At 43.5% G+C, this 15,388-nt stretch overlaps 2 protein-coding genes across 3 annotated transcripts; one reads left to right on the forward strand and one right to left on the reverse strand.

Annotated features, from left to right (window-relative positions):
- Positions 1-1,399: 1,399 nt before the first annotated feature.
- Positions 1,400-6,989, reverse strand: znf131 (zinc finger protein 131). Of its 2 annotated transcripts, none has more exons than XM_079161462.1 (9): positions 6,902-6,989; positions 5,376-5,523; positions 5,180-5,281; positions 4,836-4,980; positions 4,558-4,666; positions 4,202-4,393; positions 3,696-4,071; positions 3,471-3,601; positions 1,400-2,473 (listed from the first exon to the last, which is right to left on the reverse strand). In XM_079161462.1, exons 2-9 carry the CDS (start codon positions 5,503-5,505, stop codon positions 1,958-1,960), a joined length of 1,701 nt encoding a protein of 566 aa, XP_079017588.1. In that variant the 5' UTR covers positions 5,506-5,523; positions 6,902-6,989; the 3' UTR covers positions 1,400-1,957. The 2 variants fall into 2 exon arrangements, with proteins under 2 accessions (XP_079017588.1, XP_079017589.1); XM_079161463.1 differs by lacking the exon at positions 6,902-6,989 and adding an exon at positions 6,669-6,783.
- Positions 6,990-9,355: 2,366 nt separating this feature from the next.
- selenop (selenoprotein P) lies at positions 9,356-12,772 on the forward strand. Its single transcript, XM_079160591.1, is given in 7 exon segments — positions 9,356-9,664; positions 10,112-10,332; positions 10,616-10,828; positions 10,926-11,043; positions 11,154-11,533; positions 11,535-11,547; positions 11,550-12,772. Coding segments are annotated over 6 exon segments (1,056 nt in total). The 5' UTR covers positions 9,356-9,664; positions 10,112-10,129; the 3' UTR covers positions 11,679-12,772.
- The last annotated feature ends 2,616 nt before the right edge of the window (positions 12,773-15,388 follow it).

A 15,388-nucleotide genomic window follows, 5' to 3' on the forward strand; every position in this document is an offset into this window, starting at 1 on the left:
TCATTACAATCATTGAGGACATTGTTCTCTTTAACACAGCTGAGATTCTGTTCAGAGATAATAATTGTGTGGATGAAGTGGATCTGTTCATGAAATCATTGATCAAGTCATTTAACAGACTTGACTGATGGGATGTGTGAACAAACTGAATGTTTACATGATGAATAAACAAACATGAGCAAAGTATTTTCTTCTTGTCATCGTACCATCTTCAGATCGAGGGCCTGATGCACACTACATCTTGCTGCCATGTCAGTCACTGAAATGCCCCGCCCCCCCCCACACACACACACACCCACACCCACCCACCCACACACCACCCTCCCAACCCAAATTGATTCAAATGTGTTACTTTGTAGATTATTTTATTACATTGCAGGTGCAGATCTTGTGTCTGTGACAAGGCACCCTCTGACCTGTGGATGACGTCTGTTCCCTCTGTGCACCATGATCACTCCTGTGCTGTTTTACTGTTTCGAGGCTCCCCCATGCCCCTTCAAAGACCAGCAGGTGTCTGTCTTTGCGGGAACCTGGGCAAATGTCGTGGGAACACGGACAGTTCTTGTGACAGTGTCGAGGTCCCCCTTGAACTCTGTCACCGCTGTCACACAAACATGGCCTGAACAGTTTCAAGGTTTCCCTGAAACTATTTCCCTTGATTTGACCCACACTGGTAGATCTAAAATCCATCTCAATAGATACGGGTCAAATTTGACCCGAACAGTATGTAAGGGTTAAGAAAACGGCATTCCGCTGTCGCCAACGGAACCACATTTTTTTTAGCAGAAAGGAATCCTTTTATTCAAAGTTTCCTAATGGAATTATCTCGTGTCCAAATTGCCAAGAATTTAAGAGAGAAAAAACACTCCACGGCAATGAAATCATCAAGTGAAGCGGATGCCATAAGCGGTTCTCGAGATATTGCAGTTATGACTTTATCCAGCAGGCAGGACTACAATAGAGAATTGCAGTTTGACTGCTTTAGTGTGTACTTAACTGCCTGTTGTGTTAGCAATGGGACATATTTTGAGTATTTGAGATGATTCTAAAATTGTAATCCCTGGGATTCCTCATTAATCAGAACATCTGAAAGAGCCTCTTGGATGAGCGGCAAAACATCTACTTTCAGGATGTTTAAAACAATTTTTAAAAATCTTTTCCCAATTTAGGAACGGCATTCGACCAACTTCATCAAAACTATATAGATTTGTGTTTTCCACTGGGGGGGAAAAGAAAACAAGCTGCAACAACAACATTGGCACTGAACCAGTCACCTGATGAAGTGATGCAGAGCAGGTTTAAGAAAAAAGGAAAAAACTGATTCTGAAAGTAAGACTAATAATCTCAAGAGTTTTTTTTTTAGATAATCAACTCAGTAGATGGATGCAAGACTAGTAGCCCATGCTGGAAGCCAACTTTATTTCATTTTTCCTACAAAAACACCCAAATTCAATATGAAAATAAGCTTAAACAAAACTGTAGCATTAGTACTGAGGAAATTCAGCACCATACGTATGCAGCAACAAGAAGCTTTCAATCATTGTCAAAGTGTCTTGGCAAGTGACCCAAACTAAAAGAACATGATTCAAATCGGATGTAAAATAAGGACACAAAGAAACAAACGGGAGAAGAAAAAAAACATAAAAATTGATTGAAGCAGTGAAGAGTCATCGAAAATATGCGATGTGATGACAAACGGCTTAAAAATAAATACAGGATCAGTAGCGGGAAATGAAACGTCTCCGTAGCTCTGCCCATAAGTTCAGAGGGTGAGAGAAGTTGGAAACGGAGGCATTCGATGTGATGGCAGACAGCAGGACATGTTGAGGCAACATGCTGTATCTCACATGCATTGTTCTTCACGTCAAAATATCTCAGCTACCAGGAAAACGCAGCCGCTCAGGACTGTCAAGAGTGTCCTGCATTTCCTTTATGACGCAGTCCTTTTGTCACGGTCTCATACAGCCACTGCTTGCTCCACCTCCTCGACGCTCACCACTTCGCCCTCCATCTCCACTTCCACCTGAGAGTTCACCACCTGCTGCCCGTCGACTTCAGTCGTGGTCACGTGCACCACCTGGATCTGCACCCCGGCCTGCTTTAGTCTCTCCACGTCCTCCTCGCACATCTCCGCCACCCCTCCGTCCTCCACCACCACCGTCGCCGTCTCCTCCATCTCCATCACGTCCACGTGCTCCACCTGGATGCCGTCGTCCAGCAGTACCGTTTCGGCTCCTTCTATGCTCTGCGTTGCGATGGCGAGGGTGGAGGCGGCGACGGCGTCGGCGTTGCTGCCGACCAGTTCTTCCACTGTATTGACCTCAATGGAATGGATGTGTTTGAGGTGGGCCTTTAGGTCTTTTGGGTGGGTGAACCACATGTCACACATGGTGCAGTGGTTGGGCTTGTCGCCCGTGTGGCTCACAAGATGGTCTTTGAATTGGTCCCAGCTGTTGAATACACTGCTGCAGACCTGAGGAGGGAGAAAACAGTGGGGGTCACATAGGAAATGTGGGTGTTTATTAAAACTTCAAAAAAAAGTGACAAAAAAAACATCACACGCCTGGAGCCCACGGAGAGGTCATCACTTGTCTGTAGTGTCAGACCAGAAGTCCAAAAACTAAAATCTTCTGTTAACTAATGTAAGACCAAACAAAAGCAACGTATTCTTTCAGGAATTTGGATGAAACCATCAATTATTTGACATTTCTGCTTAAAAAATGTCTCCAACATTTTATCAATTGTTTAAGAAGTTGCCCAAAAATCTATCTTATCAGCTCTACTCCATTCCTTTGTTTACTTGTAAACATTAATGGAAACTAGACCTTTTAATACAGAAATACATCATTCACCAGTGAAGCATATCTGGCCTGTAGTGGATCAAGTCGACTACCCGAAATCGGCAGATATTCAATATGAAATGACTTGCATTAGGAGGAAACACATGACTGAGACATCGTTCATTTCTCAAGGTAAACCACCACAATCTAAACTGTGACAATATATTAGTACATACAGAATTAGTACATTATTCAAGTGAGTCTGCACACTAAATGAGGCATATATCAGAATCAGTGGTGGTCAGAAATGCGGTCTGCTAAATGTGAGGTCGCTGTCAACAAATCATTCACTGTGTCACAAAATCTAAACTGCTTCTTCATCACTGAGTCATGACTCCTTGAAGCCACCTTCTTCCGGCAACTCTCACTCTCATCAACCCTGTTCGCAGGCACGAGGTGGCGGGATGCCCTAACTGACAAAAATACCCTCAAGTGCTCTATTCCTCCTCTTTTGATAGATAACACCCTGCCGGTCTTCTCTCTACTAATATACAGACTCATAAGCCCAATGTTGACGTTCTCTGATCTCCCCTCCCACATCTGCATTCAGTGAAATATATATATATGTATTTTATTTTTTTCTACTGTAGACAGTGAACTGGCAGGGCCTTGATTCTGGACAAGCTGTACCTGGCATTCGTAGAGTTTCTTGCGTCCTTTCTTGGCTCCGGCCCCATTCTGACAGGCTGCCATATGGCACTTCAGTGTGCTGTTCCTTGCAAATCGCTCGTGGCAATCTGGACACTCGTATGGTTTTTCACCTGCAGATAGACATAAGTCAACGACGCGTAATTATGATCGTACGAAAAAACTGAACGCTGAACACCACCAGCTTTATTTTGTTTTCATTCTCACCGGTGTGCTTCCGCAAGTGCTCCTTAAAGTGGCCGAAGTGGTCAAAGTGCTTCTTGCAGTATTCACAGACGTGCACTCTCTTCTGGGGTTTCTGGTTCCGCGACAGCTCTTCTGCGTCAAAATGAAACGTGCTGACGTGCTGCTTCAAGGCGCCCTCCCGCGTGTAGGCTTTCCCGCAGTGGTCACACACGTGGGGTTTTTCCAGCGAGCCCAGGTGCGTTTTCATGTGCTGTTTGAGGTGGTAGTACAGCTTGAAGCTGCGATCGCACTTGTTGCAGCGGAACATGTTGTCCACTTGGGAAATCTGGACCTCTACGACCTCGACATTCTCCAGCACCTTGGAGGCGGTCACCGTTTCCTCCTGATACACCACCTCCTGTCGAGCGCGAACACAGGCAAGGCAGGGTTAAGCCCTTCACATCTAGAACTCTTACTGTGTACACATAGTTTACCAATTAATAAACCAGGAGAGCATGACAGCTCTGCGCTAATACAAGTCTGTATACCTCGTCTATCTCTCCCTTCTTCATGACCTGTAGCGTAGGTTCCCCTTGCTGATACTTGCTGGTTATGTCAGCGAGAAGAGCCAAAGCAGAGTCATCGGACGCCGCCTGAGCATTCTTTGCCGCGTCGACCACCTCCTCCAGTCCGGTCTCCTCCACCTCGATGGCCCCTTCTCCTATCACCTCAATCTCCACCTGGAGAATGGAAAACATTCAGTCCTGACAATTAAATGTGTGCACTTCATACATTAGGTAGTTGTTACAACAAAAGGATGAATCTTAGTGGTAGGCAATCTTAATATCCACTGCTTTGCAAGGAATTATAGCTCTTTGAGTGTGACCACCATGGATGTACTGACCTGTTCCCCTTCCACTGAAGGTAGGGTTTCTGTAATCACATTAGATGTCTCCGCTATCTTCCTCTTTTTACCTTTGCTCTTTGCCGTCAGCGAGGGATTCTCATTTATCCTACAAGAGAGGACAAGCTGTTGGTGAGAGGTAACAATGTTCATACCAAGGAGTGCTGAGACAAATTCCTTTTTAGCTCATAAAAAAAGGGTTCACCACTGAATTTGGAAATGACATCATTTATATTCTGACAGTGATCATCTGCAGCGGTAAGTGAATCGAGACTCACTTAACGTTGAGCGCTTTGATGGCTTCCTGCATCTGGAGGTATTCAGCGGCCTTCCAGACATCGTAGGCCTCTTCCTCTCCGACTACAACTAGTGTCGCCGTGTACGTGAACTCCATCAGCAGGCTAAAGGCTGTGTTGCTCACTCCTGACAGAGAACGACAGAGCAGCAATAGTGAGTGAAAGCTGTTCGGCGTTACACAGTAGCGAACACAGGAAAACATATCTTTGGACCATTACATTAATGACTAAATTGATCTGGGAATTACCTCTTCTTTAGTGTAGATTTACTTCAACTGAAGAACTGTCTGACTACTTTATCAAAACTCTAATTAAGCACAGAATACCTTCTATCTCCACCAGCGGCTCCTGGGTGAAATCTTGGAAGAACGTATGGAAAAACTGACTGCATGCGGCCAACACTGCTTTATGGGCTCTGAACTGGTGTCCTGCGAGAGAGACCGGAGACACGGACATGAGAAGCATTGTTTAGGAATTTCACTAAGACGCCACAAAGATTACCAGCAGTAAATGCCTACTTACCATCCACAATCAAGGTAATGTCTGTGAACTGGTCCAGCTGTCGCTGTTCATTGAGTTTGTCCATCATGACTTTGTAATGCGCTGGGTACTCGTCGCCTCGCTCCAGCTCCAGCTCCAGCTCAGCCGCCATCTTTGACCGTATCCTTCTCTGCACAGAACGGAGACAGATGGACATACAAGACTTAATATTCTTAAGAAAAGTAACACAGCGATCAACCGAACCAACCACACACACAAGCAAAACACACAGTTTTATCCCTTGTTTTAATGCATTTTTCTAGACAATTAAATAGTGTAGAGAATAGTATACACAACGTACTCAAAACAAGCAAATGATAACAAGCCTTCTTTTTTTAAACACATTATGTTCACACACGCAGTCATTTGGTGCTGATAAACAAAAGAGAAAATAAAATGAATTAACTATTTGGGGCAGTCTGTTTATGACTCCATACCTTGACTGCTATTTACATACGGCTGTAGAGTTTCATCTACATCACCCCTACAAGTTTGGGTGACATCCGTGCCGTGGCAGGAGTGATGTCAGCACAGACCAAGTCTGTGACCTCAGTGAGTGCAGCCTGTCACGAAATGTATGTTTGTAACCTCTCCTGAAACACCGCACTACGGTTCAACTGAACCTCAATAGCAATATGACACAATGAGACAACTTTGGAGACTTTGGAATTGCTTTAAGAGTCAGATTGTACACAGTGACAGTGAGGGAGCCGACACACAGGAAGAAAATGTTTCATCAATGGGAACAACTTTGTGAATATTGTCAACAGTTGAAATATGCAGTCAGTTTAAACCACCATAGCTTTCAGTGTGATCATTGTGTCCCAAAAATAATGTGTGAAGAGAACCAGATATTAATAAAGGACATGTCGAGTGAGTGTGTGCATCACTGAATTTGCAGTTTTAGACTGGCAGCCCAACGAAGACAGACTGTAATTAAACTGTACTGGGTTGAAGGAAGTGAACTTATCTGACATACGAATTACACTTACCTAAAACTAAATAAAACAAAAAATGAAATAAAAGTGTAAAATTATTTTTTTAAAACACCCCGGTTATTTTTAATAACAGACCCTTGCGTGGCACACGAAGGAGACCAGCATATAATTCAACGAATGACACCACACGTTTGTTCGTTTAGCTAACGTGAACATCTTTGCTAGTACATCTCGATGCTAGCTTAACTAGCACAACATACAATCCCGCCCCCGAAAGAAGAACAGAACAAGTCATGTCACACGCCCCAGACATGTATGTAACCAAAGCCGAACTCACCGGGACTAGACATACTAATGTAATTGTTTCGATACTGGAACATGAAGGAAATAAACATGCTACAACCCCAGAGGGTCGAAGGTAACGGGCCTCCTAGCACGCTCGCCATTTCGCGTTTGACAATCAACATTACGTCATCAAACCGCGCATTAAAATACACTTTTCCCAGATAGATTTCCTAATTATGACCGCCGTGGGTCAAAATACACGTCACAAACCATCGGCACTCATACCTCGAGTTTGGTTACGCTGCTTCAGAAAGTTGCTTTGCGATAATATTTCCCTCGACGCATGTAGCGCTGTTCTACTTTCGTTGCTCCAAAAAGGGCGGTCGTTCAGAACTCGGGCCTCGGTTTCCCAGAAACCCTTGCGAAGTCAAGGACGCTGAGGAGCGTTGCTTAGTGACAGCGGTGAGTGACGACTGTTTACATCTGATGTTCTGTTCTTCTGATCAATAAAAAAGCAAACTTATAACCACCAAAACGGATAATAGTGTCTTCAGATTTAATTTACATCACATTAGAATATATTTATTTAATAAGACTGCCAACGCAGCCTACCTATCAAAATAACCATTTATAATAAACAACAACCCTACCATAATGTGCCATTGATAATGCAGAAAGTTACATTAACTTCAAGTAATGTGTAATGCAGTGTACGCTTATTAGACCACAGTTTATGTATGTCTGTCACTGTTAAGCAGTGGTAGTAAAGGGACAAAAACAGACTATTAAAACACATGATACAAGAAAAAGCCCTGCATTCAAACATAACTAAAGAAGAGGCATCTTCCTATAGCAAAATACAGTACTTACAGTAAGTCTTCATTCTGTTCTCATTCGGCAGCAGCATGCTATAGATCACGTCAGATGTCATAACACTGCAGCTTTTGCAAGCCATTCACTTACATACAAATATACAAACAAAGCATTTAGCTCAGCATTCATCACTCATCTTTATACAAGGTTGAAGTCTGTAGAGATAAGATAAGGCCTAACTAATCCGAGCAAATGATTCTACATACTAAAATAAATATATACAGAAAAAGTATTTACTGTATACAAATAAATGATACTGTCATAGTAAAGCGAATTCAAATGTTGAAAAACAGAGGGAGGGGAAAAGTAGCTTACTCACTCAGGATGTTGCAATGAATGACTGAAAAAAACACCACAGCTATTACAATGTTCTAAATTATGAAGAAGTGAAAACTCTACAATTCACAGTCACCAAAGTGTGCAGTAGCTCTGAGAATGTTTTATGCTGACAAAGGCTTATACGATTGTGATCAAATCAGAGCTCTTGAAGTGTCCTCATATGCATTCTTCTTTGCAGGTCAGTGTGCACCGATAAGCAGCGTATATTTCACAGTGTAGAGTAACGAGGTGTCACAGAAAGCTAGTCCTGGCATGTCAAATGTCATGCTCTGCTGTGTCAGCTGACGCTACACCACACCCGTCCCATCTTGCTGCAGTGATCAGGTGGTGTTTACAGACACTGATATTCAAATTTGCTCTGAAAACAGATGCATGATTTCTGCTGCACCACAGCCTCCATGTTTTTCTGTAGTGCTCCGTCTGAACGTGTCCATGCAGATTCAATTTTAAACCGCTGTGATTCTCCCTTACATGTATGTAATGCTGCTTGTGTGGTATTCCGGCATCAAACACTCCGAGCAGTTAAAGCATACATACCCACCAAGTCAAGTAACTCTGCTACAGCGTGTGGCTCTGTGTTCCTGACAGAACTCCTCAAAATCAGCACACGCAGCAGGAATTAAACTGCACCACTTCTCTTATCTCAAATATTTAACTGCGAGAACCGTAACTGAACAGACACTTCTCTAACACAGTTACAACAACAAGCTGCAAATATAGAACTTTCTGCGGGGCAATTGTTACTTTTATTGTGTCCTTTGCGTGCACTGCTCACCATAGTTTCAGATGTAGTCACACGCATTTTATTCTTTGCTTAACCACAATGTCACTAACATTTGATGGCCTAGTTAATCTTATAACAGTCCTCACACCGCCTCAAACTGTTTGGCCTATATTTGCTCTGCAGACAGACAATCTCAGCTGCCTGGTTATTGACACTTTGTTACGCAATAATTGCTCCCTCACCTAAATCAGGGACACAAGTTTTTATAAAGAATCTAAATGTGTCTCCAGAATAAATAGTAACGTGCCCAAAGCTCTAAATTAGCTTCAGAAGCTGAAGCCGGATTTTAAAGGATGTTTTTATTTCTTCGTACCCTCTAAATTTCTCCCATATGATGTTCATAATTTGACTTTACCCGATTTCCTCTGTTCTAACTAATTGTACTTCTCTTTTTTTCTCTGTTGGGCCTGCCTCTAACTATATATAATTTGCTTACTTGATCTCCCATGTTCAGTACTATACAAAACTCTGTTCATATTTTCCTACTTTAACTGTCTTCCTATATTAAACTGCAGGATACTTTATCCTTCGATAATGTCACTTGTGCATATTTTTTATGCTGTGTTTGCGTGAACTCTGCCAGAGTCCCACCCTTTGTCCTTTTTCACTTCCCCTCTCTGCGCTGAAAGTGAAAAACAAAATTGCACAATGTTCTTCCATGTTCTTGGGGACTCATAATACACCTCTATCATATACAGTACTTGACACAATGTAAAAGCATTCAACTTGATTTGATCTCCAGGGCTGAAATATCTTGACCGGCCGCAATGAAGAGGCAACTGTTTCGTCAAAAATGCCAGTTGCTACGAGTTTGAATCCTGTCAACAAGGGGAATTCATGCAAGCATCACAAGACTTCTTCTTTTTCTTTTACTTGAGAAAAGTGTGGGCATCAGCATACAGCTGGGGCTGAACTTTGTCCTACCTCCAGATAGAAAAACAACAGGCAGAGTATAAAAAGGGGGGAGCGGTGGAGGAAGAGACTTGTTTTTGTTCAAGGAGCTGCAGCGACGCAGAGCTGAGCAGAGAGAGGGAAACTTTTGAACCAAAAGGGTAAGCGACAGAATTATTTGCAGTTCATCGAGTTGCCTAAAATGCAGTAAAAACCCCAGAATGCATGTATTTCTGCCTGTCTTGCATGTGGTAACACAATGCGGAACATTTTTACTTTGTGCTTTCAGCACTCAAGCAGGCTGGCTGTTCAACTCTGTGCTGTTTCTTTGTGTTAACTGTGTATGCACAAGCTTACATTTGTACAGAAACAACATGATTTGGGAACCTCAAATAAACTGCTTTGGTCACTCTAGTTGCACAGTCTTCTATAGCTATATATAATCAGTTTTAGAAGGATTTGTGGAATGTTAAAATTGGTAAAATTGTAACCCTTCTCTGACCTTTTGTATAATTCTATCATTTCTGCCTGAGGTTGACCAATCTCTGATGTTCTCCCCTCCCTTTTTTCTCTACTCTCACCCCTTCCCTAACTTTTCCCTCCCTCAGTGAGAAGGCACCACGAGAATGTGGGCGTGCCTCAGCCTGCTCGTCACTCTCTGCCTGCTCCACGGGGGCGGCGCGGAGAGTGTCGGGGGCGGGCCTCGGTGTCAGCTGCCTCCGCCCTGGAGGATAGGAGAAGTGGAGCCGATGAAGGGCACGATGGGCCAGGTGACGGTGGTGGGCCTTTTACAGGCCAGCTGATTGTTCTGCTTGGTGCAGGCTTCCAGGTGTGTGCCAGCGTCCGCCCCACCTCAACTCTTATTAATGCACTTCTGTCTTTCAAGAGCAAAAATCGGCTGCAAAGCACGACATTCATTGTATGGCCCGTTCTGCAAGGTTTGCCAAAGTTGGCAGCGAGGCTCAAACATGTCCTTCTTATGCAACAAAGTTTCCCGTCAAAGAAGCTCATGCTTGTTTGTGAAGCAAACTAACCAGGGAAGCTTTATTAGCAGCTTTGTCGTTTGGCAACTGTGTTTTTTAATTCTTTGCCCCCCCCCCTCATCTGAGCAGAATGGAAGGCCTGCGCCAAAAGGTGGAGGGTCAGGGTCTGAAGGACGTGGCCTACATGGTCGTTAACCATCAGGGGGAGCTAGCACTGCGCCTGCACACCATGCTGGCACGGAGACTGTCGGTGAACATCACCCTCTACAAACAGGACGAGCAGCAGCCTGATGTCTGGCAGGCACTGAGCGGAGAGAAGGACGACTTTCTCGTTTATGACAGGTTTGTTGCCCGCGGTGGCTCGAAATCCAGAGCAACTGCTTTCATTTTGTTTTCCCTCCAAGTTCCTCACCATGTTTTTCTATCCCTTTGCCATCAGGTGTGGCCGTCTCACCCACCACATCTCCCTCCCCTACTCCATCATCGGGCAAGGCCATGTGGAGGGCGCGATCAAAGATGCCTACTGCAAACGCACATGTGGGGACTGCGCGCACGAGGTACAAACCACACACGACTGCAAGAATATACATTCATTTCAACGAGCGTGAGTCCTCAGATAATATGTTTATTTAAAAATAAGCTCAAACACTTATTCCCCCCCCCACAGAGCACTGAGACACCAGAGGAGTGCGCGGAGAAAGCAGTCGCACAGCCTGATGCAGACGCTCCCCCAGCTGCAGAGGAAGACATTGAGCCTGGTTACCAAAACAGACATCACCTTGGCCATGGCCACCATGGTAATAATCACTCCCAGGGCCATGGAGACCACGATGGCGCTGGCCAGCGAGTTGTAAGACACCTGGGGCTCGAGCGAGATAGCGGGGTATCCCAAGGGCAACATCACTTCGATTTAGGCCAGATGCAGATAGCACAGGAGGCCCACGGGGCCCCTGTGAGGCCATGAGTGCAAGAGAAGGCCAGGTGCAAGTCAAAGCACAGCTGACAGTGGACAGCTGGCTCCGACAACGAAGCCTCTCCCAAAGCCAGCTGATGCTGACACTGACGCAGGCTGTTTGGCGACGCGGGGAGCGAGCAGCCGCTCGGCCTGTGACACTGTGACGAGGCGCTGCCCGCCTCCTGACAGTGACACGGGCTGACTGGCGACGCAACCAATAGCGCCAGGGAGACCTGACAGTGACGCTCGCCCCCCGCTGACTGACAGCAGCCTCAGACAGCCTGAGCCTGACCCGCCGGTGCGAACTGAGGATGAGAGCAGCTGTAGGCTGACTCTGATTTCAGCCTCTTATTAAGACCATCCAGAAACACCGGGGCCAAGCGCTCTTTTATGCCAACTAGTATTACCCCTGGGGGAGGGCAGGGCGACCCCTGACAGCATGCACGTGGGATAGATGAACACGAGTCCAACATCACATTGATAAAGATTAAATAATGCCAATGATTTGGCAGCTCGTTAACTCATAATTAGTTTGTTCCTTAAAGAACATATGCCGTGTTTCACCTGTTCTTCATGTGTGTGTGTGTGTCAGCGGGTCGCCCTCATCCTTTCTCAGGCGTGCACGTGGTTGTCGTGTTCACGAATGGGCCCCCTCCATTTAGCTCTCTCCTTCCTTTATGAAGCCAGGCGCGGAAACTACGCTCTAGTGGCGTCTGTATGAAGTCAGGCAGGAGAGAGAGGAGAGGGTGGTTCAGGAACACGATAAACACGTTAAACATTTCAAAGGGAAGTACAGGAGATTATTTGAGGAAACGGAAGAAGAAGAAAAATTACGTATTGAATCTGCAAAAACAAAAACAAATGACATCAGATCCACCTTAAAGAAGGTTGCAGTCAATGCCACATTTATTTTGTTGGGGAAAACCGTTACTGGGAAAACAGTCCTTACAACATTTAAAAGCAAGCTTTTAAAAGTTTATACCACTGATGTGTTTGTCTGTATGCTTATATTTCGTGTGGTTCTTAGAGCCTGCAAGCTGAAACATATATCAGGCGTTTTTTTATCCACAAACATGCAACATTTTGAATGCTGAGTGCTTAGCATTCCTTTGCAAGAAAAATAAATGAAATACAAGACTCTATTGTTTCGAGAAGAGCAGAGGGAAAATGAGAGTGAAGCGATGTTGGAATACACTCTGTACTCAATGATGGTTTCAGCGGGAAGATTAAAAGTCACCCTGAAAACCTGATGCTTGCACAGAGAACTGTATTGTGAGAAGGCTGTCAAACATGGAAACTGAGTGTTGAATAAAGATGGTTGAGTTACTTTTTGAGTTTGTGAGTGTGTGTTCTTGTTAAGGGGCGACACAACAGGCAACCACATTGTTTTTTTCGTGCACTTGTCAGATTTAAGATTTGGGGTTATTTTGCCTCATTTTCCTTCAGACTATGGAAAGAAAACAACCAAAATAAGAATTAAGGTGTTTATTTTACTACTACGTCTATTTTGTGTCAGTGGAATTATATTAGATTCACCAAAAGATAGCATTAGATATTGATTAATAGAACATTTTATTCCTAAAAACATGTTGAAAATGTTTTTTTTTATAGCTGTTGACATTATTTAGGGATTGATCAAAAGTGACATCCAATATTCCCTCTGTAAAAACCTTTGAATATGTCAACAAAATGAAACAATCATTTTGAAACTGGAGTCATTATGTGTCCAGAAATGTATGCAAATTAGCACATATTTTGCATGTCAAAAATAACATTTCTGAAAACGTGTAATACAAACAGTAATCATCTTGGTTGTAAGTAATCAACTTGGGAAGTTTTAAGGTGATATCTAATGTTACCCAATCCACCAAGGGTTTCTCCTCTTAAAGCTAAAACACATAAACTGACCGTGAACGTCTTTATTTAAGCATACTCACTTTAACATTTGCTGTGTGAGAAGAATTGTTGGGTTTGGGGGGGAGTGACTCTTGGCAGTATCTGTCAACTATCCTGCACGTGCCTGAGGAGTTGGACGCATGTGACTTGAACAAAGCAGAGGGATCATATTACCCACAATACTTCATAAGCTCCACAAGTCTCCACCATGCTGTTTAAGACCAATAGACAGATTTTAAGTCTTTACGTCACCAATGCTGTTTGGTAGATAAAACAGTTTCCACTCAAAATATATATTAGATATTTATATAGTTGGTTCCCTTCAACTTTTCCTCCAGATTTCAGCAGATGGCGCTGAAGATCCACACTATAAACCACCCACCACACTCTGAATAGTTTACTGATGGAGCTCGTCCTCTTAAACCAGCTCACCACACTCTGGAATTACTCTTGCATTTTTAAGGATCATGCACGTTAGCCGTCTTTGTCTTGTTTCCTTCTTTGCAAATGAACAAACATGTGCAATCTCAATTCCAGTAGTTCAAACTATGCCGATTTTTTACATTATGTCACGTGTCTATAGGTGATGAAAGTGAGCTCTCATCATTTCAGGAAATGCTTTCACTTAAGTTAAACTAATCTAAACCGAAAACAAGTAACCGTCCTGTTTGGTCAGATGTGGTTTTACATATTTTGGTTCCTCATTTAGCTGGATTGTGACATATAACCATTAACACATTATAGATTGAGGATACACTTAGTATATCTCTTTATATGTATTATCTATCTCTTGTATTGATAATACTGTCAACAGACTGTAAGCAGTTATTAATCTATCTATTCCGTTTGTTAATGTGATGCAGAGTGATTGTGATTGTATACATGCAGCGTTGTTGAATATGCATAATTTGTATGTAGTAAATCTTGTATAATTACATAAATTTAGGTGAAAATCTGCAAAACTGTCTTCAAGACTAGGGTGCAACACCCTCTCCTCGGTGTAATGAATCTGAATTGCCTGTCTGACTGTGCGTCTGAAAAGGTCAACAGGCAACCGGAGGAAATAAATGAGGCCTTGGTGGACTGCCTCTGTGGGCGTAATTGGGCTGAAGATCCAATACAGGGGAACAGTGACTTATGGGTAATTACCTGCAATGTCCTGAGACGAAGAGCTGTGAGTGGCTGTCTCTCTGATTCAATCAGCCCCACACAGAGCAGTGCAATACACACAGCCTCTGACTTAATTGTCCGATATGCTTTCCCCCCGATGCACGGCGGCTTCTGCAGCCGCTTCCTCTCCACTTACTCCCCCAGCGAGGAGGGAGAATCACACACACTTGTGAACTCGTTCACACACACACAAAGTGCTCTTGTGTTGCTCACAAACAAGTACGCGCTCTCCACCCTGCAAGCGCCACAGATGCCCACCATTTTTTTTCAGACACTCGGCTCTATTTGCATTGGAGCTCTCAGACCGCAGTGGGCTGTACATCTTCTTGATCAACATCCTTTTATTTTCTGTCATGGAGTGCTGATCTGAGCTGACTCTTACTGTGACGTATGCTGCTCGTGTACTTTCACTGACACAGTTGGCAGTGAGTGAAGGAGGTCTTTTGTCCCACGAGTTACATTTCACGACAGAATTATGTTCTAAATCACTATAAGTAGCATGATCTGGATAACCCAGTGAGATCTAATTGGTCTCATTTACTTCTGAAACACTTACACTAGAATATTGGTTTAGTCAAATACTGGGTCCAATTTAACGCTCATCCTATTACCATATCTAACATACAAGGACCACAGACTGGAGAACCCAAGAATAAACTACAGTAAGGAACAACCATCATAGCAAAGAGTTAGCTTTTCTCTTCTCAAAACATTAGTTATTTAATTAAGGTAAGCAGATAGCAACAGGTGATCGTTTTAGAAAGGTTACAGTTTATTTCTGTAACAGGCCATTTAAACTAGATTATTTTATAAGCATGCACGTTTTTTAACTTCTAACTGTACTTGTCTTGGTATTGAATTACACTGCCAACTTGATGATG

This window comes from Pholis gunnellus (assembly GCF_910591455.1).
Source record: "Pholis gunnellus genome assembly, chromosome: 6".
NCBI lineage: Eukaryota > Metazoa > Chordata > Actinopteri > Perciformes > Pholidae > Pholis > Pholis gunnellus.

Coding starts and splice junctions, on each gene's coding strand:
- znf131 (XM_079161462.1), bottom strand. CDS start 5,505: ATGGCGGCTGAGCTGGAGCTGGAGCTGGAGCGAGGCGACGAGTACCCA. Junction 4,394..4,557: donor CTTCAGTGGAAGGGGAACAG/GTCAGTACATCC, acceptor TCCATTCTCCAG/GTGGAGATTGAGGTGATAGG. Junction 2,474..3,470: donor AGAAACTCTACGAATGCCAG/GTACAGCTTGTC, acceptor CTCCCTCCTCAG/GTCTGCAGCAGTGTATTCAA.